This window comes from Henckelia pumila, chromosome 1, assembly GCF_033568475.1.
Source record: "Henckelia pumila isolate YLH828 chromosome 1, ASM3356847v2, whole genome shotgun sequence".
In the NCBI taxonomy this organism is placed as follows: domain Eukaryota; kingdom Viridiplantae; phylum Streptophyta; class Magnoliopsida; order Lamiales; family Gesneriaceae; genus Henckelia; species Henckelia pumila.
This window is the reverse complement of record NC_133120.1, coordinates 113,817,156-113,842,140: the sequence shown is the minus strand read 5'-3', so window position 1 is coordinate 113,842,140 and position 24,985 is coordinate 113,817,156. Positions and strand designations below refer to the sequence as shown.

The window sequence follows — 24,985 nt, the reverse complement described above, 5'->3', positions numbered from 1 at the left end:
AATGATTTTTTTTACCACATAAAATCAACAATGACGATGACTGTTAGAGAGTGGAGACTTATGCGGGTTTCAACTGATACTAACCGCGGTAAGTTATTACTCAAAATGAAATGCGAAATTTACCGACGAGTCGAGATACAGTAGAGAGAATATCATCCAAATGACTAATTTCTACTGACAAGATTTTCTTGAAATGCATCTGATTTATATAATATCATATATATATATACCGTTTTCATACATTTCAATCCATGGCAAACCTTCTGTTTTCAAACTGCATCTGATTTCTATGGAAATTGCCATGATCAGTTTGATCTTCGCCGTTTCGACGGGCTTTCCTTCTGCTCATCTCTGCATACATTTCCTCTATCATTGGCTTCCACAGACGAACACGAGCATTTATAAACCAATTCGAAACCTAGTCACAAAGATTCATCTGGGAATTAGATAAAGTCACAGGAAGCAACATTTGATGAACTGCTTTCGATCTTCGGCTAGAGGATAACAAGTTATTAGCTTACCTGGTTCCTAGTCAATCCACTTTTTATAGCCAGAAGGTGCTTTTCTGCATCTTTTGGATACCTGAAATAGGCAAACACTTCTCGTGTGAAAGAATTCCAATCGGCAGAACATACAAATCAAATTCATGTCCTAAAACCGAAGTTATTGAAGCCAATATCTGTTGGTAACCATCTCAAATGAATGAAATAGATGTTTTGATATTTAAGCTGATTTTGATACTCGCAGATAAAAGACTACATGCAAAGTTTCGGCCACTTACGGATGAAGAAAATTCTGAAACATCCATGCCCTTAAAACTGAGACGGATCTTTCGGGTAGTCCTCTTTGAGGTCTCCATAACTGAGAATCACTCTTTCTTAGCTGCTGAAGAGCCCACTGTTTTTGGATGAATGATGTCTCGAATGACTTCTCTTCTTTTTCTTGATCTCCTCCTTCGCTAAGATTTGTTCCCATTGCAAGAATATGGCTACTAATTCTGGCCCGCAGGTTTTTGTACATCGATGAGATTGTTGGGAGAGCAAATCGAGCATGTAGATTGGGATCCAACTCAGTTACAGCATGAAATGCAGAGACCACTGTGTGGACCTCATCCATGCATCGGTTGTATTGTTCATCGATCTAAATCCGATATACGAAGAACAAGAATAAGATAAAATCATTAAAATCTCATTTATGATTCTTAATCTATGTGTGTATGACATGACTTACCATTTGCAATAAAGCCAGCATATGCTTCTTCTTTGCTTCAACCTCCAACTTGTCACTTGGAAAAATGCAATGGGAGCTCAAAACCGGAATGTTATTCGCGTTATCTATACCAGCACTCGAATAACTCACAAGTGCATAACAAGCAATTTCAGCAAGAATCTCTTGCATTGCTTGGAATAATCTTGATCCCAACGACGGTGATGGCTGGAGCGGCTTATAAGAATCGAAGCTCAATGAAAGATTGTTACTGCTGCAAGATGTCTGTTCTGAGCATTGATCTTGAATGGAAGTTCCATGCACGGTAGAAGGCTGAGATGAGGCAAGACTCAGAGACAACTCATTGCTAAATCGCGAAGTTCCCCGGGTATCAGAATTCGTGCCAGCCGTGTTTTGTGATAAAATCCACTCGTTTTGGAAGTTCTCAGTCGGATTGAGTGGTTGAACTCCATTTCTTCCAATCACTCTCCCAAAAGATTCAGGAGTCACGAATTTGTTGAGACCCCATTTGGTGTTAGAGTCAAAAGGCAAACTCTCATAACCATGGTTCATAGCCTCAAACGAAGAATACACCACATTGGAAGAGTCATCAAAGGGATAAACACAATGACCGAAATTCGGAAGCTTTTCTTGATTATCTAGCGTGCTGTTGTTTCCAGCAGACGAAAGAGCGGTGACAGGGGCGACGGTGGGAAAGGGGATCCCCTCCATAACTTGGTTCGGGTCTTGAGTGTTCAAATTCCAAATTTCATCCCGGTTCGCAATTTGGCCACAAACAAGATTGTTCACAGCTTCTACAAAGGATGAAGGTTGGGGAAATCCAGACATGATATGGTATTGGTTTAACCTGTAAATCGAATCAGAATAACCGAGAGTCGCTAGAGCTGAATTCAACGAGTTCACATCTGTAACAACAGAATGTGATTCACTTGCGTCGTTTTGCATGTTGTTTCGATCCCTTAACTCCACCAAAGCAGAGAATTAACTGAAGCTTGGTAATGTTTAGAGCTTTTGAATCATTCAGACAGGTCCAGATTTCAAGGCATGTCTGAAAAAGAATGAGCATATTCATGTGTGTTGATTTTGGAATTTATAAGCTGAATGCATGGTAAGTCAGTATTCAAGATTTGGAGACCCAAAACATCAGCTATTACAAGATAACTCCAGGCAAGTTCAGTATTCTTGGTTAATGTAACAAGCTCAAATCTTAGCCATAAGAACATGAGAGTTTCCGAAATGCCCCTGTTTTCGAACACGGACCGCATTCTTCCATAGAAAAGCTTGAACAAGTTGATTTGATAATCATAATATACAAGAAATTAATTCTACAGTCGATGAATATTCCTTTTTTCACCTTTAGAATGAAATATGAAAAGTTTGAAATGTCTGCCTTTATCAGCTTCAGTCATTATATTGAAGTAATGGAACAAATAAAACAATAGTTTCTTTCTCGATCAGAATCTATTTTCATCAAAATATTATTAAGACAAACCTGTGTGTCCTTGGAAGCTCCCAGCTGATTTCAGTCCCTGGAATGATATGAAAGTAAAATATTTAAAGACACACGAGGGAGCGATTGATGGTGTGCTAGCCAAGAGGTAAAAATACGAAAAGTGAGAGCCTTGAATATGAAACTTATACATTGACCAGAACTAAATGTAGGAAATCATTGGTTACCCTTTATCCCTAAACAGTGTACAAATCAAAAGCCAAATACTTACCATTTTACTATAAAGAATAAAGAAGCAGAAAAGCTATCAAAGAACAAGAAAGTACCTCAAACCCCACCACAAGTCTGAAAAAACAACGCAACAAGAAACGAAAGGCCAAATGCATAAAGTGAGCTGTTTTGATTCACTTGCATGAAGAAGAATAAAGGAAAAGAACAGTGGGATTTCATTTCATCCAAGAATTCAAAAATCCAAGAAAACTGAAGGATTCAGAGCCTCAGACCCCATCAAGAATCATCATCTCTGAAATACTATTTAAAGGACTTCCTTTTAACACAAAAGTGAGTCATTAACCAAGGGTTTTCATTTCAGACACTTAAAACACAAAGGGTTTGTGGACTTTAAAGGACATATATATTATGAACAATCCCTGAAGCAATCTATCAAAAGCAAGATAGGGACTGTTACATAGCAGGAAAAATGGGCCTCTCTGTAACAGAGATGTAGGGGGAAATATGGGGATGAATAAAGCACTGGACCCATATATTGTATAATTCACATTAACACTTCACAAGAATAAGAGCCACACAACACAGAAATGACCATCAAAACTAGTGGCCAGATATATACATATGTACGCATAACATATATATAGATATAGAGATAATGATATATAGGGGAAAAATCATATCATTATGCATATGCATATGCATAATGCATTACTCTTTTTTTTTTTTGTGTGTGCTGCAGTTCCACTCATTTCTCTGTTGCAGCCTTTTGAGGGCCCTTCTTTTTTTTTCTTTTTTTTTTTCTCTCTCACACAAAACGCACACTCTGAACACTCTTGTCCCCTTATTACTTCTCATATTATCTGCTACCTTCAAGCAATGATCATCACAAACAAAATATCTGGATTCTCTTTGTTCAAACGCCTGTACATGGCAGGATTTTCCTTATAGCAGTAGCATTTTTCATGGGAAAAAAGAAAATTGGTACTTTTCAACTGTGTCATACGCATATTTATTACACAGAACATGGGTGATAAGAAATGAGAGTAAAGGGAGTTAAAAGACGACATACTTTAGTTACCTGAATCAAACAACTAAAGGATTAAGGCAAGTTGACATGAAAAGAGGGTGTGAAGCACTGTTGCACCAGCAGTGTACTTCCAGTGTTCTTTGGATTTAGTGAGAGAAACGGAAATGTTTTAGAGAGAGAAGCACGTAATAATAGAGAACAGCAGTATATTTTTAGCATATTAGTACTCTAAGGGGGTGATGATGATGCAAGCAAAATAGGAGTGTGAAGATCTGATCGGAAGATCTTTGACGGATTTTACATACGTCTGCATGCAATTACATTTCCTATCTACTTTTTCTGCTGCTTTTGGTGTTAATTTGTACGGTTAAGTTAATGCTATTTATTTGAACCCAATATATACCCTTCATTTTTTCAAAAAATATATATATATAAAATAGGAAAAAATATTTACGAGGTTCGTAGAAAAACGATGGAGATTGGAGGGGGTGGGGTCAGAACTTGCGTAGTGTTTCGATGAAGTTATGAGAATGATTTTAGTATTTCAAAATTTAAGTAAATCTTGGGAAGTTAATTAATTAGGGTTTAAGTATTAAACCATGTCATTCACATTTATTCCTCTCCGTGTAGGTAGAGAGACTTTTTTCTTCACACGTTGTAAAAAACAGTCCTCGTATAAAACATTACTACGTTGGGCTGTATTCTTTGAAATATACTACAATAAGAACTATTCCTGAATCCTGTACATGACATACTATTTACTGTTTCGTTTCTTGGATTCTTTCAAAAATGAAATGCATCAAAGGTATGTATTTATTTATTTATTTATAATTATAATTTATCATTTTTATTTATTATTATATCTGACATTTTGAGAGAGAGAAGCAATTACAAAATTCCCATAACTATCAAGCTTGGGCCCCGAGATGGGTTGGCAATTTACAAAGGCAAAAACTTTTCGAAAATTTGCAGGTAAGGTGTGTTTTGTTTTTGTTTTTGTTTTTGTCATTTTGTAGAAACTATCAAGTTGCCCATTGGGCTACAAGTCAAATTTAAATAATTTAGTTGATTATTTTTACTATCTATTATTTATTATTATTACTTTTATAAATATATGAGTTTTAATTGTGAATTTTTTAATTTATTTTTATTTATCTTATATATTATTAATTAAATATTTTTGTCATTTCCAATGTTTTTTTAGGTTTTTTATTTTATTTTCTAGATTAGTCAAGAGTAATTAATTTTTGTTCATTTATTTATTCAAGATATATTTCTATTACTCTTATTAATATATGAGTTCCAATGTTATATTAATTGTTAATATTTATTGTTAATATTTAATTCATGTCTTAAATTAAAAAAATTTATTAATTAAAATGTATCTTAATTTTGTGTCCATTGATTATTATTTAAAGTAGATTAATTGTTAAATTTAATTCATTTCTTAAACTAAAAAATTATTATATTAATAGAAATATGTCTTAATTTATTTATTTACTTACTCTTATAAATATATGCGTTTCAATTGTGAATTTTTTAATTTATCCTTCTTTATCTTACATACTATTAATTAAATATTTTTGTCATTTCTAATGTTTTTTTAGATTTTTCATTTTATTTTCTAGATTAGTCAATAGTAATTAATTTTTGTCCATTTATTTATTCAAGATATATTTCTATTACTCTTATTAATATCTATTCTATTATCTATTACTCTTATAAATATATGAGTTTCAATTGTGAATTTTTTAATTTACCCTTTTTTATCTTACATACTATTAATTAAATATTTTTGTCGTTTCCAATGTTTTTTTAGGTTTTTTATTTTATTTTCTAGATTAGTCAAGAGTAATTAATTTTGTCCATTTATTTATTCAAGATATATTTCTATTACTCTTATTAATATTTATTCTATTACTCTTATAAATATATGAGTTTCAATTATGAATTTTTTAATTTACCCTTATTTATCTTACATACTATTAATTAAATATTTTTGTCATTTTCAATGTTTTTTAAGTTTTTTATTTTATTTTTTAGATTAGTCAAAGTAATTAATTTTTGTCCATTTATTTATTCAAGATATATTTCTATTACTCTTATTAATATATGAGTTCCAATGTTATATTAATTGTTGATATTTATTGTTAATATTTAATTCATGTCTTAAATTAAAAAATTTATTAATTGAAATTTATCTTAATTTTGTGTCCATTGATTTATTATTCAAAGTAGATTAATTGTTAAATTTAATTAATTTCTTAAACTAAAAAATTATTATATTAATTGAAATACGTCTTAATTTATTTATTTATTTGTCTATATCTATATATATAGTGGAACTTTATATATTATCATTTTTCATTTAATAATTAATATTTTTTTGTAATATTTATGAAAAATTTTGGGACTACAAATGTAATCAACATCATCAATATTTTCTTGTCCAAGGTAAAAAAAATATACTCGTTTCTTCCAACTTATTTAGGCTTGTGTGTATTTTCACATATATATTTAAAAAGTGTTTGAAAAAATAAATTTTATAAAGAAATTTCTCATTTTACCCTTATTTAATGAAATTTTAATAAAATAAAATAATTATACAAGTAGTTAATAATATAAATTTAATTTAATAGAGATAAATTGGTAAAAGAATATGACATATGATATTTAATATGAAATAAAAATGACACTTTAGTTATTATCATTTTTCACTTAATAATTAATATTTTTGTCTAATATATTTTTGAAAATTTTAAGGACTACTAATGTAATAAACAACATTAATATTTCTTGTCCAAGGTAAAAAAATATACTCAGTTCGTCTCACGTGTTTAGGCTTCTGTGTATTTTCACATATATATTAAGAAAGTGTTTGAAAAAGTAAATTTTGTAAAGAAATTTCTTATTTTGCCCTTATTTAATGAAATTTTAACAAAATAAAATAATTATACAAGTAGTTATAATAATATGAATTTAATAGGAATAAATTGTTAAAAGTGTAGGACATATAATATTTAATATTAAAACTGGACTATATAATTGAGACCGATAAAAAATAAATATAGTTGAAATAAGTGAAACATAGAGAGTATGATTATAATTAAGTTTTATGTTGATATTTGTACTATAGTATAATACTTGACTAATAGAATCAATTAATACTTATAAAATAAAATAATTATACAAGTAGTTAATAATATGAACATAATAGGGATAAACTTGTAAAAGAATATGACATAGGATATTTAATATGAAATAAAAGTGGCACTTTAGTTATTATAATTTTTCATTTAATATCTAATATTTTTGAAATTTTAAGGACTACAAATGTAATCTACAACATCAATATTTTCTTATCCAAAGTAAAGAATATAATTATTTCGTCTCACGTATTTAGACTTGTTTGTAACTTTGTATTTTCACACATATATAAAGAAAGTATTTGAAAAAGTAAATTTTGTAAGGAAATTTCTCATTTTGCCCTTATTTAATGAAAGTTTAATAAAATAAAATAATTATACAAGTAGTTATTAATATGAATTTAATAGAGATAAATTGTTAAAATAGTAGGATATATGATATTTAATATGAAAGCTAGACTATACAATTGAGGCAGATAAAAAATAAATGTAATTTAAATAAGTGAGACATAGAGAGTATAATTATAACTAAGTTTTATGTTCATATTTGTATTACAGTATAATATTTGGCTAATAGAATCAATTAATACTAATAAAATAAAATAATTATACAAGTAGTTAATAATATGAATTTAACAGGGATAAATCGATAAAAAAATATGAAAATTTAAAAGAATTAATAAATAACATAAATATTTTATTGTCCAAGGTAAAAATATATATTCATTTCGTCTCATTTATTTAGGCTTGTGTGTATTTTCACACACACACACACACACACACACACACATATATATATATATATATATATATATATATATATATATATTAAGAAAGTGTTTGTAAAAATAAATTATATAAAAGAATTTCTCGTTTTGCCCTTATTTAATTAAATTTTAATAAAATAAAATAATTATACAAGTAGTTAATAATATGAATTTAATAAGGATAAATTGTTAGAGGAGTAGAACATATTATATTTAATATGAGAACTAAACTATATAATTGAGACAAATAAAAAATAAATGTAGTTTAAATAAGTGAGACATAGAGAGTATGATTATAACTAAGTTTCATGTTGATATTTGTATTACAATATAATACTTGTTTAATAGAATCAATTAATGTTAATTCTTATGAAATCGTACAAAGTTGTGTGACAAAAAGTAGAAAATCACACTAAATTCAAATTGATTTTAAGTCAGACAAGTTATTCTTATATCTAAGTTATTTAAATCCTAGAATTGATGGATTATAAAAGTTTTTAACTTGTTTAAAATATGATTGTTCATCCTATAAAAAATATTTTTTCTTCACATTTTTTTTTGTCCACTCAAATTTGTATTGCAAATAATATATTTAACATATTATTCTTGAAAATTATATATTAATTATCACACTCCATATAAATGCTTTTTATGGCATGTACAACAACATGTGTTTGATATGTATATCAAATTTAAAACAACTCAATTGGATTATTATTGAAGAAAATTAAGAATAAAAACATATTCAAGTCAAAAATTGAGATCGAACATTGTTGAATTGTCAAAAATCACGTCAGAAATTGGACTAACAATAGTCGAAAATTAAATGTTAGTGCACCAAAACCAAATTTGACAACTCAATGGACTAAAACTCAAATTTGGACAAGTTAATGAATAAAAAATCATTTATTTGAAAGAAATTAATGCAGCAAGTCAAGCTACAACAATTGTCTAATGATTAACATGATTTATAAGAGAAAAATAATACGTGATTTATATTTACTTTATCAATAGAAAATCAAAATTCATCTCTAAATAAAGCTTTTAAATAAAGAAAAAATAGTTTTTTTTGTTCACTAACTTATTTAATATTATGATTTGGTCCACTAAGTTTACAAAGTTTATTTGTGATACGCTAAATTTTAATTCGGCTACTTTTGGTCTAATTGGGGACGTGACACTGAAAAATACTGATTTATATTTAAAAAATACTGACACGACGTAAAAATGCTGAAGTGAGATCGAACATTGTTGAATTGTCAAATATCACGCCAGCAATTGGACTAACAATAATTGAAAATTAAATGTTAGTGCAACATAACCAAATTTGACAAGTCAATGGACTAAAACTCAAATTTGTACAAGTTAATGAATCAATAATCATTTCTCAGAAAGAAATTACTGTTTTTTCTTAAAAATCAATATAAGCAAAATTATCATTTAACATTAATTGTGTTATGCTGGGGTGCAATAATAGTCTCTGAGAGCATTAATCGAAACATGACGCTTGAGATTTTGTATTGTTTAAAATTTTGAGTCGTATTATTACCATCAACTATAACTTTTGGTAAAGCGAGACGTGTTCGGTCATACAATTAATATCACAGTCAAGCTCGTAGTTTCGATTCATATTGATTGAAAGCACAATTCTTGATAAGGTGATTGTTTGAGTGCAATAATTGTCTCTATAGGTTGAACAATTGAAACATGTGTTTATTTGAACTACGATACGATCTAAAAGATTTGCGTTACACAATTACCACTAACTATAGTTTTAAATAAAACACAAATCTCTTGATCCTACAGTTTTTTAACAAATATATATTTTACATTTTTCAAAAAATATATAACATATGTTATTGTTTAAAAATTCTTAGCTAAAAAATAAAGAAAACTCAATGCATAAAATACAATATCACTACAAAAAACCGTCGATCAGAAACCGACAAATATAACAAAAAAGAAAATTAAATAGGTCATATGACACTTCAGTAGCTAATTAGATATTGAATCATGGTGACTGAAGTTTGAACTTGACCGTAAAAAGTATAACACTTGATTTTAATAAAGCTAAGCATTCGAAATTTGATAACTTCGGTCACAATCAAATAAAATTGTTGTTACGTGCAACGCACGTACATTTTTCTAGTTTTATTAAATGTGAGATGCCTATACAAACTGTTTTTTGATGTCATGATGATTTTCCCCCTATTTGTTTCTTTTACGCCCTTACACTCTCTTTTCCAACTCTGTCTCTTACCCACTTCTCCCACATTTTTTTCTTATTACTTATTTTATCATCTCGCTTCTCATCAATTTCTTTTGAAACTAAATTCCTAAACAACTAAATTTTTAATAAATTTGGGAAAAAAATCCACAACACAAAAAAATAAGGATAAATCAAGTACTTTTAAATTAAAAAAAAACATTAAATATACAATATATTATATTTATATATTATGATTTACATATGCAATGTATGTGCTCCGTGATTAGTAGTAAATAAAATCCGGGGGTTGTCAAATGCAATGCAAATGAACTCGGCGGCCTCAGATCCTCCTCCCTAGTTTCTTTTACTATTCATCTTTTTACCTGTAAAAAATGACAACTTATAGGTTCAAAGAAAAAGAAAAATTAAGAAAATAGTCAAAATTGGTCGTACATGTCAATGCTCGTTTTGACTTTTGGCCGTGGTCTAAGCGTCCATGATATTGTTTTCACAGAAAAAGAACGTCCACGAATATGCTATTAATCTCAAATAAGGTCCTCAGAAATTAAAAATATAAACTTTCACCATTCACACAGACTGATTCAATAACAAGATAATTCGGTACACACTTTCAGCGAAATATTCACGTGTTATGCCCGTTTTCACAACATCATGCTTCTCATTCTCCTCCAGGTAATTAAGATGGAGAAAGGGGCTTGTGAAAAATGCTGGCTGTCAAATTTTACCCAAGCTACATTTAAGACAAAGAATAAACTTAATTCGTCAACCCGACAGTTAACCCAATATTATCGAGTTAGGATTAAAGGTTTTTGTGTTCGCGGCGAATCAGATTGACCCGAAAGCCAGCCCAAAAAAAATTAATAATATTCATGTTGGGTTCGAGTTGATCCGAAAATTTTTATTATTATTATAATTATATAAAATTTAAAAAAAAATGCCACATTTTTATATTCGGTGTGTTTGAAAAAATTTTATTATACATTGATGTCATAGATTTTCATCATTTAATGCTTATTTTATATAATTTTGATGTTTTAAAATATTTTTTTTATTTTTTTATAAATATACTTTAAATTTTCTAAAACTAAACTTTCAGATTCAATTACATATAAGCTTACATTTTGTTATCATATTTTAAAATTAAATATTAGTATTGTCATGGTGTGTTTTGAATTTTTATTAAATTAATTTTTAAAAAAGTTAAAAAAATAGATAATAAAATCGAATTGATTCGGATTGATCGGACTAATCGGGTTAACGGGTTCGGGTTGACCATTTTCGAGATGAAAAATTGTTAAATAATATTTTCGCTAACCCGACTCGAACACACCCGAATTGACGTCCCTAACTACATCTACTTTGTTAGTAGCACCACCTACCAAATAGCAAATACATAGGAAATGAATTTCTTGGTAAATGTGTTGATCGTAGAACTAATGGTAGAGCTCTCGTCAAAATTCGACGCGCAATAACGGCTGGAGCTGGTTTGTGGCCATGGAGAAAACTGTATTATGATTTATTTTTTAAAAAATAATTCTAGTGTAAAAAGTTAAACAAAGGGAGAGCCATCAATTTCAATCAACAAAAACATACAAGGATCATTGCATCGGCAATTCCGCTTACATGTCTTAGTCCAAAACTACATGCTCAGATACTGGACTTAAAATATGCACCAATATGAATCATTTCCAAACATACTTACAGACATCTGCTGCCAAGGAGTACGCCGTCTTTTCTTCTCGTAACAAAATATTCGGGCAACAAAAGCGAGAATTTAATGGAAAAGCTACATTAAAAAATCATTTCCTTTCCCTTCTATCCAAGACCGAGCATTTTGCACGGAATATGTTCAGTTTAGTTGGTACATTACAAACTCTACAAGGTGAGGAAACAAAACAGAGGATAAAAGCAGTCCTAAAGTAAACATCTGAGAAGCATATCACAAAGCTGAAAACCATTTTACATTAAAAGGAAAAGATAAAAATCACCAAATGAGAAGCATTACCTTGATCATAGGTGATGCTTCAAATTGTTAGTGGGTATAGTAGTTAGATTACTTCCAAGCGAGTCTTGGAGTTTTTGAAGATTTCATTGCTTGCTTCCCTCTGCTCTGGTTAAAGATATACGACAGATCAGAGGAACAGAGAGAAATTAATAGCGAATCGGTCATGCCTCCATTTCCAAGGCATCATAAAGACAACAAGATCTTTCGCAAGATAATACGTGGAAACCTTACAATTCAATAAATTTCCTATCATACTTCGTGTATAGAGAGATCCTTGGATATTAAAACATGTCTCTGCTTGACACTGTCTGAGCGGAGATTATCAACTTTAAACCCCAGCTATAGGTCAAGATAATAAACAAAGAACTATTCAGAAGATGAATGCAACAATATGGACATGTAAAGAGCAGAAACTTGCAAACATAAAAAAAATGTGGCCCATTGTCCTTACGGAGATCATCATATATGATTACCTCAGATTGAATGTCAGGTGAAAACCACCTTAACAATACACCGAGGTGCACAACTGCCGGTATTAACTTGAAAAGCAATGGCGTAGTTACCTGCAAAATTATATTTGCACGACTTATTACTATATATTGAAGAAGCAAATTCCTTTGGGTTCAACTAAACACATTAAAATGAAATTGAATATAAGCAACACATAAATACTACAAGGTTAACTATAAATTCATGTACAAGAAAAGATAATTTTGTACCAGACTGAGAGCTGTTGTTCCAAGAAGCAATAGGTACACCTTCCCCTGGGAAAAAAATATTTTCTCAAAACCCACCAAAATTACATCAAAAAATCTTAATTCTCCATAATAGGAAATATACGAGTGTTGATCCATAACCAGGTAAGAATTCAAGTTACACTTTTCTTTCTCACCCACTAACACCACAAAACCGTCACAAGAGAGTTGAGAAGATCACAAGTTCTATATAACTATAGTGGAAGTATATACCTCAACAAGATGAAGATTTGAGGCACGACTTAGTAGTACAAATGCAAATTCCCCTATTTGTGCTAACGACATCCCAACCTTCACAATTAACAGACAAGGGTATATAGTCAAAGAATACCATAGCAAGAATCATAAAATACCATCTAACAGGGTAGCATCTTACAAGAATTGAAGTTTTGTTGTTGTAGCCAAATCCCTTGACAACGGCAGATATCACCAAAGTTTTGATAATGACTACTAATATAACAGATGCAAACAAGATGTCAACATGATTCCAGAGAAAATGAATATGAATCAGCATCCCAATGCTGGCAAGGAAAAGAGCTGCAAACATGTTGCGTATAGGTTCGACCTGCACAAATAACAAACCTCGAGTCAAATTTAGCAACAAACAAATTGCAAAGATGTCATGACACGACAAAACCTCTCCCTCCACAAAAATGCACCAAAACAGATGGAAAAATATCGAGTTTCATGCTGGCTAACTTGTGTCTAACAACAATGAGCTAACGCTGCCTTACTTGTTCAAGTGTGTGCTGAGAAAGATCAGTTGTTGATATCATCACTCCAGCAGCAAATGAACCCAATTCTAAACTAAGACCGAGCTTGTCACTACACTGAAACCACACAGATCATTAGATATTGGTCCATAGTTTACAAAGGCACATTCATTTTACATGAATGGCGATTATAACAAAATAAAAATATCATTCAAGATACAGAAGTTACTCCCACATGTAATAGTGTCTTCGGTGTTCAGACATGTTTTGTAGTAAACATTGAATTAAATAACTCGATAACTAAAGGAAGAGTCATCCTCACAGTGCAGCCCACAATTTTTTTTATAAATATATATGTGAATTATCACGTAATTCCATAAAATTTAAATAATGGAAGTAAACAAACCCAGGCTACAAGTAGGCAAAATGCAACTGCAGCCAGCTGATACAATTCATTGGTCTGCAAAAGGAGAAATATATCCATATTAAGCAATTTAGAAATAAGCAAGAGGTAGACATCTATTCTGTGATATGCAGGATGTCTTAGCAAAATGATACATGTCTGTTGGACATAAAAACTACCTGTGATGACAAGCTTATCATAAGTTTCAGGAACCAAGGTACACAGGTTCGTGACAATATTGCCAAGACCGCCAAGAAAGCAATCAACACCACCAACCTGGCTGATAGGTTAATCAGTATGGTATTTAACAGATTGAAATATTAATGCTAGTTAAATGGGCAATTGTAAGATTCTCAAACTCTCCCAACCTCAAAAGAAATATAAAAAAAAAAGGCATATACAATATCTCCATGGCACAATGTGTTCATGACCAATCTTCAAATCTAGAATGTACACAATCAATTGCATGCCAGAGATGGAAAAAAATCATTCATTAGTGATATCACTTGAGTCCTCAGTGCCATAAATGTAATCTACGCTGCTTGCAAGGACCAAAGATTTCCAGTCCAGCCTAGATGGATCAATTAAACTTAAATTACACAGTAAAACTGCTTTTGGAATCCATATTTTCAACTCAAGCGCTTTCACTTTTTCCACTATGCTCAACAATAAATATAACCTTTTTAACAAGTCCTTTTGCGTGTAGAGTCTATGCTATGTCTAGCAGCATTCGACTCCCTTAATCATCATTACTTTATGTTACTTGTCTCTTTTTTTAACTTTGTCATGCTCTTTGAAAGCTGTCCTCACCAGACATGCAGCGCTACAAATTCTCAAGCCTCATTAATGAAAATGAATTTCCACCGAAAATTTTACTCTTTTTGTAGCTCAACTCAGCTTTTCTAAAGACTCCTCGTTAGTATCTTATGTCTTCCTAAACTTTCTGTCATGTCAAATGTTTTATGTATAACATATGTTTGAACAAAGGGTTTCCAACCCACCTCCCTCACAGACCTTCTGAATTTAACTTTCATACCCCAACTGAAAATCCTGACCCGGCCACCGCCTTCTAGAATACAAGTTACAACTGTTCCAGAAGGTCTGAAATGTGAAACAAAATAAATCCTTTTTACCGTGAAATTAAGTCTGCAATAAATGAAGAAGAAACTTATCTTTCCTATAGTTCAATGAGTGCAACACCCTTGAAACGCGGTATGGAAGAAAAATAAAAATCAACAAATGCAGCCATAAAGAATTAAACATCTTTAAACTTTTAAGTTTCTTGATATGGAATATTCGGTTATATATAGATGGATGAACAAGTAATTACAATATAGCAATCAAACTCACGACTTAGTCATGGAAATGACACCCTGCATAACACCAGAAGTGCCACCTAGCACTGGAAGCAGAGCAAACAGCAAACCTACAGCGCAATCCTGAAAATGAAATTTAAAATATTTGAGAAGGATTGAAGTCAAATATGATTATCAGTTATATGTGACGAAGATCAGAATCCAAATAATTTAATTTAATGAAATCCTTAACAAATAAGGCCAAGTATCTCTTTAGCATAGAGCTACAGATAAAAATAAAAAAAGAAAATTAAAGCAATTACAAGGTTTTATGTTACTTTCCTCTCAAAGTTTAAAACATAATACTTTGTGAGGGAACCAAAGAAAAACAGCAATTATGCATATGGTACAAGGACAGTGAAGGTACCTGCAAAATGAGTGTGCCAATGGTAACTTGGCCATGAAGAGAATTGATACTGTTTTTTTCCATCAAAAACTTGTATACCTATGCAGCAAAATTTGTGTCAATGAAATAACTTCAACAAAATCCTACCATCATAGAGCAGAACCAAATTAAGAAAGCTTACCACTGCTGTAGAGGACATTGACAGAAAAGCACCAACAAAAACCCCCTCTGAAGCTCCACCGCCACATAGCTGCAATTAGTCAGGTGAAATTGCACACTTTAGATTTGAGCACATTGACAAAGAAAAGTCGGTTTTCTACAACACAGAAAAAAACATATAATGGCACGCACCGAAGCTATGATTCCACACAGGCACATAAAGAGGAGAATTTGAAGTAGGCCCCCAAGAACAGCAACTGCTCTAACAATTCGAAGCTGTATAATGAGTATAGATTGCTAAGTATTGTTTCTGCAGTTTTATGCAGGAGAAGAAGGAACGGCAATCCACCACTTTCAAGCAGTCTGTGGCCAGATGCTAACCTTTGTTGTAGAGAACTCCAAGCCCAAAGCAAAGAGAAGGAAAATTACACCAAATTGAGCCACTGTTTCAACCTACATGCACAACTTATCTTAAGATGATGCAACCACTAACCAGTAATCAAATAGTTATGGCATTATGACAACGAAGGGAAAAATATAATCATTCCAAGTAATTAAACAGGTTATATAAATGGAACAGTCAGCTAGCAAATAAATTGCCAATCTGTTAAACCATATCTGTTTTGCTCTGTGATGTCAGGCATATTACTGTTATGCCAAAGCCCAAAAATACTCCTACATTATTCATGAACAGATTACCTTGGTCAGATAATCCCGCCTATACCTTATCGTCCATAAAATATTGAAGAAAAAACCCCAAATCCGCGTAGTTCAAACAAAACATTCAACGTATCATGGAGATTGTATACCATGCCCATGAGGAATTACTTTCTTCATTCATATTCTAATATAAACACTCATCTGTGAATGTTATTTTGGTCGATATGGAAGATGAAAAACCATCAGTATTCAAAAATGCACAAGACAACTAATCATCAAGCAGAGGCATTAACAAGTGTAAATCAGAACTCGATATCAAGAATCAGCTTTCTAAATAGCCACATACTTGCACTAATTCACTGACAACATTAAAACCTCCAGGTCCGACAACTGATCCAGCTAACAAGTATCCAGTAATAACCTGATATGTACTTCAGTGCATTAGAAAAAACAATTGAAAAAAGATTGTGTCCACACAGTGAGAATAATAAACGATGTCGGAGATCATACTGGCTGTCCAGCACAAGCAAATGCAATTCCACCACAAGTTGCAGACACAATGACAACGACCAGATCTGATATGAGTCTACAACATCATCATGTCAGACAATGAAAAAAGCAAGAAAACTGAGAATTACAATAAAAAATTAAACAGGTAATTGTACCTCAAATCTAACTGCAAGACTGGATACTTAGATTTGAAATTTGATATAATAAATACATTATCCTGGAATACATTGGAAAAATAAAAAGTTATTCCCTCGTAAGGCTTCTGATTTTGTAGCTTCAATAAGTTCATTTCTCTCTTTGTCAATTCTATTAATCCATTTTTTGTGATAGATAAGAGAAGGCAAGATAGGAAGCCATTAGAAGAATAATAATGTAAACGAGGCCGAACAAGAAATTGATATTTCATATTAACCTTTCTATCAATCAATGTTGGGGTCTCCTCAGCCCCATTGTCATTGTCCAGATTAAAAACGTGATGCAGTTTAAATGGTCTGCAATAGGTGGAGAACCAGATCAAGTATCAGTCAAGATGGAAATTACATTGGCAAGTGACTGTTTTTCCACACAGATGATAGAGATACATACTTCTCCTCTTTTGTTTCATTTTTCTTTGATTTGACTCTAGCTACCGTTTCCAATACTGCCTGATTGGGAAAACAAAATAAGCCAGATAAATATTGAAAAAAAGTGGATAAGAAAAAAGAATAAGTTACAGATCATGCATGTAAATGTTTATGATGCAGAAAACTAAAAATGCCAAGTGCCAACTAACATATAATATATGGCCTATCCTAAGCATTAACTGTTCAGTTTCACTATGTCTTCATCAATAACCAGCTACCTAGAAGTAATCTACCAGATTTTTGTAAGTTCTAGAAGCAAAGTGAAATTTGACATCAAATTGATAGAGATCAGCCACACATGAATCAACTGTTTATCAAATTTGAGCTTGTCGATCGACAACATATCCCTATAGGCAATAACCTCTTTTTTCCTTTTCCCTAATGCAAATAGAGAAAGATCAGTAAATTATTTTCTACTTTGTAAAACATCACGATTTTGATTCTCTTCAGTATTTTCCTTTCTCGAATAAACCAAGGACGATTGTTTTGCAATCAGAGTTCATTTCCCAGTAAACCACTTATGCCTACAAGTTATAGGAATGGTGGCACATAAATCATAATTGCAAGCCTATTGTCCTACTTTTAACAATAATATTTGAAAAGGCAAGTGCCACAAACCTGTTGCTCTGTCACGCTGTTGTTGAAGCCACCAGCATCATTTACTGTCAATCAATGCAACTATAATTTTAGGGAAAATCCACCAAGCCCAACAACACATTCAATTACTTGTATACACCAAACGGATGTTAGGACACTTATATCTATCACAAAAAGCAAGATAAATGTCAAGTTCAACTATCATACACGTTCTAGTATCAGCAAACTACTCAAAATCTCTCGTCCATTATACACACACATACATAATGTCAATTATCCCGAGTAGAAAAAGGATCGCAAATTCATAAACATTATAACATAGAATGAAATAATACAGGAAAAATAAACACTACATTTTACATACGCCTTTCATGAAAACAATAAACCTCAATTCCAAACCCTAATCACACACATTTCATGAGAAAAAGAAACAATAACGCACCAAACAAATTAAGATTGACCTAAAACTAGGCAAAATTCAGATCTAGCCAAACCTTCGTTCTGATCATCATTTTCGGGGAACTCCTTCTCGAGCGCGCGATCGATCATATCAGCCAACGTGTCCTCCTTCGGGAGGGTCTTATTCCCACCGTCTCCAGTAACATTGTTAGAGACGAGAGAAACGGCTTCGTCTACGATCTTCGGATCTTCCGACACGGCCAACGGCGTCTTGGAGGCAATTAAAGCAAAGAAGACTACGACCGCAGCAAGAGATGATCTATTCATTGAGCGGCGGTTGCGCCGGCGGCGCACAACACGCGGGGCGCGGCGGCGCTCGTCGAGAGAGGCGTGAATCGGCGCGGGCCACAAGCTACACGGCTGTTTTAAGTGGTAGTACAGCACAGTGTGTATGTGTTATGTGTACACACAAGGGGAAGAAAGAGAAAATCAGAGGGTATGGTATGGTATGGTGGAGTGGGAGATTTGGAGAGTTAAATAATGAACAAAAAATGGCGACAGATTTGTAAATAGAAGTTTATATAATGCTGGTGATGAGTAGCTGTTGCTATGATTAAGAAGATATTAATTGTTGATTTTTTTATTTTTTTTTATTTTTTAAAAAAATATTAATTGTTTGATTTATTAATTAATTAAGTGAGGGATTAGAGGTGTTAATTAAGGCAATAATGGTTTTAGAAAAAGAATCATCACATTAGGAGCCCACCATGTGAATTCTCCTGCTAGCGAATGAAAACTACATGGCACGTTTTTTTAAAAACAAAATAAAAAAAAAAGAAAAAGTTGGGCAATCTTGAATCTTGTAGACATATATTTATCAATTCTTACAGATTCGATAATTTTCTATCTTTTTTTGGTGAATTGAAGTGTAGATTCTTCAGTTTTCTCATGAAACCAATGTGAAATGTTCATCTCACATGTAAAAAATCTAAGCATGAACAAAATCGACCAAAGGGAGTCCAAACTATTTAATACAAGAAACAGAGGATAATCAAATCTACGTTGAATTAAAACAATTTAAAATCAAAATTTCATAACTGCACTTAAATGTGTGCTTCGTGGCTTGTGTAGTAGCTGGCCAGATTGGTATTGGTCCCAGGACCTATCATTTTGCATACTCATCCTGCTCCACAAACTTTGGCTGATTGCTTCCATTTCAAGGCACAATCAAACCCATCATCGGAAAGTTCGGTCCTACCCCATGGGTACGTGTAGGCATGTGATTGGTCCATTCATGTGGAACCCACGTCAATTGTAAAACCCGAACGAACCCCCATCATCCAAACTTGGGACTGGAAACATGCCGACACAATTAAAGGTATGGATTAATACGTCGGATGTGAACCCCCCACACCACACTAACTCCCAGCCATTTGGATAAATCATTTTGCAAGGGATAAGGGTATGCATGAAACTTCATGTACACATTATTCGACGAGGTTTAGTATTGGTTTATTTATATTACATATTTATATTACACAAGGTAAAACTCATCGAGATAGTATAATCTAAATAGGTCTGACAGCCAAAGTTTCCGAGAGAACATCTATAACTATTCACAGTTCTCGTTATGTACTGTACGTATCATTTCCAAACACCAAAACTAAGGCAGCATCTCCGAACCGTGATGCTCCAAATCTAAAACTCTTGTTAAGACACACTGAAATTCCTAGGCTGCTGTCAATTATGTGTGTTTTACCCTCTATTGTAACATGAATGATATATAAACACACGTACAACAGCCAACATAAGACGTGACATTTCATAAAGTTTCTTCACTGGAGTCTGGAAATGGGATCTTCAGGTAATTGTGATATTTTTTTTACCCTCCATGTTTATTAGAGATTTCATTGACAAATTTATTATCGAATCTGCGATTACTTTGGCACTGGACTTCATGTAACCACCTGAAACACAAAGGTTGCTTTAAGATGTCATGCCACTGATTGAAAAGCCAAAAAAAAAAATTAGACGAAGATACCGGTACCCGATGTAAGCATGACAATAGGGATATTCCTTTCACGTGCAAATCTGAAAACCTTCTCATCTCGCGTGGCAATCCCATCTGGACTGATCTGTATAGAATTTAGCATATCAACCAAAATATTATGGTCAAGCCGTGTGTTCACTGCAAAAACGGGTTGTTAGAACAAAATCTAAATTTCATGTTCCTGTAACTCTTTGTTACTGTTTTGGCTCCTAAGGCAAAAAAGGTTGAGATGGTTTTCTGTTTGTCACTGTTAAATCAGCGTCTGATATCCACAAAAGTTTTTTATTTGATGCCATTTGCCCTTCATTTAAATGCATATTAACGACCAAGAGCTAATTCTCACTGAGTGCACTGCATGATTAAAAATCATGAGACTTCATGGTCAAATTTAATTATCTTTCCTTGTTCTTCTCAGGTGTAAAATTCAAAACAGATTTCTAAGACACCATCGTATTAGGATAATAACCCATCCACAGGTTATCCACACTAACCAAATCAGATAGAAAGATAATACTTAAGTAACTTGATTTGAGACTTTTACCTTCAATCTGCCCAAAGGATCTCCATCAAGAATATCAGTTCCAGCATTGTAGATTATCAATTCAGGATCAAACAAGCCAGTAGAAACCTATAAGTTTGCCAGAAATACATCACATAGTACCTGAAACTTAACAACTAATAAGACGACGTTTGGATAAAGGATTCAGCTCTTTTTTTTTTTTTTTTAACGGAGATAAAGGATTCAGCTCTTAATCACTCAAAATATCTTATTTATAAATGTAACACAGATGAGTAGGGTAAGTGAACCGCAACTGCACACCTTGAGTGCTTGATCAAGTTTTGTCAAATATTCATTTGTCGCTGTTCCGCTCTGATAAGACAAAGTAATCAAAGTAACATGATTGTACGATAAAAACAGCATATGGAGCTATTTTATCTCACTCAACATGCTTTTTTACCGTTACTTCAACTTTCTGATTGATGTATCTCCTGGCTCCATAATCCTAAACATAAGAGAGGAAAATTTGGAAATAGGTTGATTGTCAACTAAAGAGAAAAAAGGAATGGAAGATTGAATACAAAAGGCGACAGAACAGAAATGGCTTCTCGATAAGAGTTCTTGTTGGAATAAATATAATAACGTAACTTACATATGGATATATATCAGGATTGTACATATCAAGAATGTAGACTCTTCCTGCACGTGTACCATTAAACCAATAAGTATCAAGAAGAAATGACTTCATATTGAAGGTTGTCATGAACATTGCTGTTCCAGAGAAAATGATAAAAAGCAAAAACACATACTGTCATCAGAAAAATCGTTCTCATGGCCATTCCCTTGATGCGCATCGAGATCTATTATCATTACCCTGAATGTTGAACACAAAAATTATAAAAAAACACAAGTAATTCCGTTTGAGCAAGACAATCTTTGTCAAAAACAAATTAACTTAAAACATAGGAGCCTATATATGTGATTTGAAGTTAGTTACAATTTAATACCTTGAAATATTTAAGCGGACGAATGCGAAGTGAATGCAAAGAGATATGTCGGCATAGGCACAAAATCCGCCTCCTTTTGTAGCCGAACAATGATGAAAACCACCACCGACATTGATGGCCCATCCTCGTTCTTTTGCAAGCTTGGCAGATAAAATTGTTCCTCCAACCTGCAGTATAAATTTTCTTAAGCATAATTCTCAGTGAATACAAAACATAGAAAACTCACAACAGAATTAACATGGACCTGCTTTCGGAAGGGAAACAGAACATGCTTATCCACAATACAATTCGGCAATAAAGCGACTGGAGGTACCTAAATGATACAGCAAATAAATTATTAAGCAAAACAAAAGGTGCAAAAGAACTATATATATCGAACGCAAGGACAAGAATACTAATTTCATATCAGATCAACCAATGCGTGTGTTCGTTCTAGACCATTACGGGAGTGCTTTGGAGAGCTTTTACTTAGTTAAAAGTGATTTTTCTAGATATTATTTTGAAGTTGGTGAGAAATTAAAGCAAGGAGTGTTTGGAACTAGAAGTTTAAAGCTAATACAAGCTAAAGTTTGAGTATTTGGAGAATAATTACTTCTAAGCTTAAGTTTTAGTTAATTGAAAATCATACCTTTAAACTATATAAAATTGATCTCTTTTAATAAATTTTGATACTCACACCATCAAAAATATATTTATATAATTATTATATTATAAATTTTGTATCAAAATTAATTAATGTATTTTTTTTATGACATGAATGCTTGAAAAAATATATAAGATTAATAAAAATATAAATATAAAAAAGGACAAAATTTGTATAAATACAACAAATATGTATAAAAATATTCTGAAAATGCAAATTATATACAATGCTTTTATTAAATGCTTGTAATAAAATATGATTGAAATTTTATAAATTTTATTAGAAACTATTAAAAACTCATAAGAGTAGAGACAATTAGGTCAAATGAATCAGGGACATAAAATTATGTAATATGATAAATTTTTAATGATATAAATGTTAACTTGTAATTTTAAACTCTAAACTGAAAAACAGAAGCAAGAAAAAGCATCGCAATCTTGCTTCTAACTTTAAGCTAAAAGTTATAGAAGCTTAAACTGAACTTGACGTTCATAAACACTCAAAAACAGTTTCATGCAGCTAGAATCAAAGAAGTGTTTTCCACAAACTCTCCAAAATACTCACTAAAAGTCAATACAGAGAAGCAATGCAAAGAGGTGCATCTGAATGAAAATCAATAAAGAGAGGGTTTTCCCCTTTTTTCCAGGAGAAAGCATTTGGATGAACACACTAGCCACCCCATAATTAAAAATCTTAAAAAATTTCACCTCAACAATTGTGGCAACGTTCAAGCTATTCTTTAAACTACGCAAGTATGATTCCAAGTGCACCTGCCACCAACAACATAACAGATTAGTGCTACACAAAAGACATTTGTTACATGCATGCGACATCCTCCAATTTCCAGCCCCAACAAGAAATCATCATCAATTTAAGGACCTAAGGGGCGTCTTCATTAAGACACAGCCCATTGGACATGAATGGTACCACTAGGAGGTCCAATTTCGTAGCCTCCAAAGGTTCAACAATGTGCATTTTTCCCAGGAGACCCTCAGCAATCAGAAATTGGCAGATGCGACCCCATTTTGAAGAATCAAACGGATGCCTGAAATTTGCCATGAAATAATTGAGCTCAGGTGACTTAAAAAAGCATTCGAGGTTAAATTCTAATATGATTAGTGCTATGTAACCAGTTGGTCAATCATTGGTAACTCAATTCAAGGAATTTTCTTGACGCGCTTTTATATTTTGTCTCCCTTCAAGATATATACATATCAAAATAAACTATGAGAAACGGACTGGAATTAGAGAAAAATCAAGAAAAAGCGGCCATAAAAAACCATGACAGTAAAATTATGTTGCATTCTATAAGTAAGGATTGGAAATTATTCCCTGTCAAAAAGATTGGAAATTATTCAATATCAGGAATGCCCAAAAAGTTAATTGTCGTAATCTGAAACATGCCCAATTAATTCCTTCATTTTCTTCTTAGAAATTCAAGAGTGGTTTTGCAGGCTTCATTACTTCTAAACTACCCGAAGATAACACCCACATCTCGCATATCCGCAGTTCTAAAACCAGAGAAACAAAACCAAAATCCTTCTCCAAAACTCCGGATGCAATCACAAATTCACAATTAAAATTTCCAATTCGAACACTCAATAAGTGATAATGTTAGAAGAAGAGGCAGAAGCAGTGGTTTTCTTACAGTTTTTCAATGCCGAGAAATGAGATATTATACGAAGATGAGTACACCAAAGGAACCTGACACACGACAAAGAAATCAGCAGCTGAAAATCGGTTCGCCACACGAGGCAGCTCATCGGAGATTTTAGTTGCCACAACACATAATTCGAGTCAGGTTTTACCTTGGAAGCAGGCACATCGAAGTACAGCTTACTAGAAAGAATTCGACTGCGGCGTTCCGATTCAACATCTTCGTTTCGAAATTCACCTTTGTTGGAACACTCGCCGGATTCTGACGACGGAGCCGCCATAGATGAAAATAGCTTGCTTGCCCAGGGATCGACGGAGATTGGAAAGGAGAAGCGTGAGAAATTAAAATCGGTGGAGGAATAAGAATTTCTCGGGGATGGTTGAGTGGCCGACAGGTTTTGACACGTGGACAACGTGACGGGGACTAGCTGCTGACCTTTGGAACTTGGAAGAAAAATTAAATTTCTTTTTTTAAAAAAACAAAGATTAAAAAAAAAGAAGGAAGAAATTAAATCGAATTAAAAGTT

General features: G+C 32.4%; 3 protein-coding genes across 20 annotated transcripts; all 3 read right to left on the bottom strand.

The window, feature by feature from the left end:
- Positions 1 to 94: 94 nt before the first annotated feature.
- On the bottom strand, positions 95 to 4,115 carry LOC140874749 (homeobox protein ATH1-like). 5 transcript variants are annotated; one of them, XM_073278125.1, is made up of 6 exons: positions 3,987 to 4,115; positions 2,720 to 2,756; positions 1,231 to 2,275; positions 782 to 1,140; positions 522 to 582; positions 95 to 418 (listed from the first exon to the last, which is right to left on the bottom strand). In XM_073278125.1, the coding sequence occupies exons 3-6, from the start codon at positions 2,170 to 2,172 to the stop codon at positions 245 to 247; spliced, it is 1,536 nt and encodes a 511-aa protein (XP_073134226.1). In that variant the 5' UTR covers positions 2,173 to 2,275; positions 2,720 to 2,756; positions 3,987 to 4,115; the 3' UTR covers positions 95 to 244. The 5 variants fall into 5 exon arrangements, with proteins under 5 accessions (XP_073134226.1, XP_073134228.1, XP_073134225.1 ...); XM_073278127.1 differs by having other exon boundaries at positions 3,978 to 4,064; XM_073278124.1 differs by lacking the exon at positions 3,987 to 4,115 and adding an exon at positions 3,004 to 3,903 and having other exon boundaries at positions 2,720 to 2,814.
- Positions 4,116 to 10,425: 6,310 nt separating this feature from the next.
- Positions 10,426 to 19,159, bottom strand: LOC140888742 (K(+) efflux antiporter 6). Of its 13 annotated transcripts, none has more exons than XM_073296816.1 (22): positions 18,699 to 19,159; positions 18,226 to 18,269; positions 17,570 to 17,628; positions 17,397 to 17,475; positions 17,140 to 17,201; positions 16,985 to 17,060; positions 16,821 to 16,895; positions 16,196 to 16,267; positions 16,007 to 16,090; positions 15,837 to 15,905; positions 15,677 to 15,754; positions 15,305 to 15,393; positions 14,134 to 14,230; positions 13,958 to 14,011; positions 13,573 to 13,668; positions 13,215 to 13,403; positions 13,052 to 13,129; positions 12,803 to 12,847; positions 12,557 to 12,646; positions 12,339 to 12,422; positions 12,084 to 12,188; positions 10,426 to 10,440 (listed from the first exon to the last, which is right to left on the bottom strand). In XM_073296816.1, the coding sequence occupies exons 1-21, from the start codon at positions 18,928 to 18,930 to the stop codon at positions 12,132 to 12,134; spliced, it is 1,809 nt and encodes a 602-aa protein (XP_073152917.1). In that variant the 5' UTR covers positions 18,931 to 19,159; the 3' UTR covers positions 10,426 to 10,440; positions 12,084 to 12,131. The 13 variants fall into 13 exon arrangements, 10 of the variants coding, with proteins under 10 accessions (XP_073152917.1, XP_073152663.1, XP_073152564.1 ...); XM_073296721.1 differs by lacking the exon at positions 10,426 to 10,440 and adding an exon at positions 11,611 to 11,953; XM_073296772.1 differs by lacking the exon at positions 10,426 to 10,440 and adding an exon at positions 11,611 to 11,953 and having other exon boundaries at positions 12,084 to 12,183.
- A 988-nt stretch (positions 19,160 to 20,147) lies between these two features.
- Positions 20,148 to 24,866, bottom strand: LOC140889503 (histone deacetylase 2). 2 transcript variants are annotated; one of them, XM_073297220.1, is made up of 13 exons: positions 24,611 to 24,865; positions 24,451 to 24,506; positions 23,730 to 23,847; positions 23,510 to 23,572; positions 22,404 to 22,472; positions 22,160 to 22,326; positions 21,962 to 22,026; positions 21,805 to 21,851; positions 21,613 to 21,657; positions 21,474 to 21,524; positions 21,195 to 21,281; positions 20,651 to 20,738; positions 20,148 to 20,570 (listed from the first exon to the last, which is right to left on the bottom strand). In XM_073297220.1, exons 1-13 carry the CDS (start codon positions 24,737 to 24,739, stop codon positions 20,464 to 20,466), a joined length of 1,092 nt encoding a protein of 363 aa, XP_073153321.1. In that variant the 5' UTR covers positions 24,740 to 24,865; the 3' UTR covers positions 20,148 to 20,463. The 2 variants fall into 2 exon arrangements, with proteins under 2 accessions (XP_073153321.1, XP_073153324.1); XM_073297223.1 differs by lacking the exon at positions 20,148 to 20,570 and having other exon boundaries at positions 20,667 to 20,791; positions 24,611 to 24,866.
- Between the last annotated feature and the right edge of the window lie 119 nt (positions 24,867 to 24,985).

Excerpts from the sequence above, each read along its gene's own strand:
- LOC140874749 (XM_073278125.1), bottom strand. The coding sequence starts at position 2,172 with ATGCAAAACGACGCAAGTGAATCACATTCTGTTGTTACAGATGTGAAC. Across the intron at positions 1,141-1,230 it reads TGCTGGCTTTATTGCAAATG|ATCGATGAACAATACAACCG; the intron begins GTAAGTCATGTC and ends TATCGGATTTAG. Across the intron at positions 583-781 it reads TTTCAGAATTTTCTTCATCC|GTATCCAAAAGATGCAGAAA; the intron begins GTAAGTGGCCGA and ends TGCCTATTTCAG.
- LOC140888742 (XM_073296463.1), bottom strand. The coding sequence starts at position 18,930 with ATGAATAGATCATCTCTTGCTGCGGTCGTAGTCTTCTTTGCTTTAATT. Across the intron at positions 17,202-17,396 it reads CAACATTGATTGATAGAAAG|GATAATGTATTTATTATATC; the intron begins GTTAATATGAAA and ends AATGTATTCCAG. Across the intron at positions 16,091-16,195 it reads TGGAGTTCTCTACAACAAAG|CTTCGAATTGTTAGAGCAGT; the intron begins GTTAGCATCTGG and ends CTCATTATACAG.
- LOC140889503 (XM_073297220.1), bottom strand. The coding sequence starts at position 24,739 with ATGGCGGCTCCGTCGTCAGAATCCGGCGAGTGTTCCAACAAAGGTGAA. Across the intron at positions 21,852-21,961 it reads GAACGATTTTTCTGATGACA|GAAGAGTCTACATTCTTGAT; the intron begins GTATGTGTTTTT and ends GTACACGTGCAG. Across the intron at positions 21,282-21,473 it reads AACTTGATCAAGCACTCAAG|GTTTCTACTGGCTTGTTTGA; the intron begins GTGTGCAGTTGC and ends GCAAACTTATAG.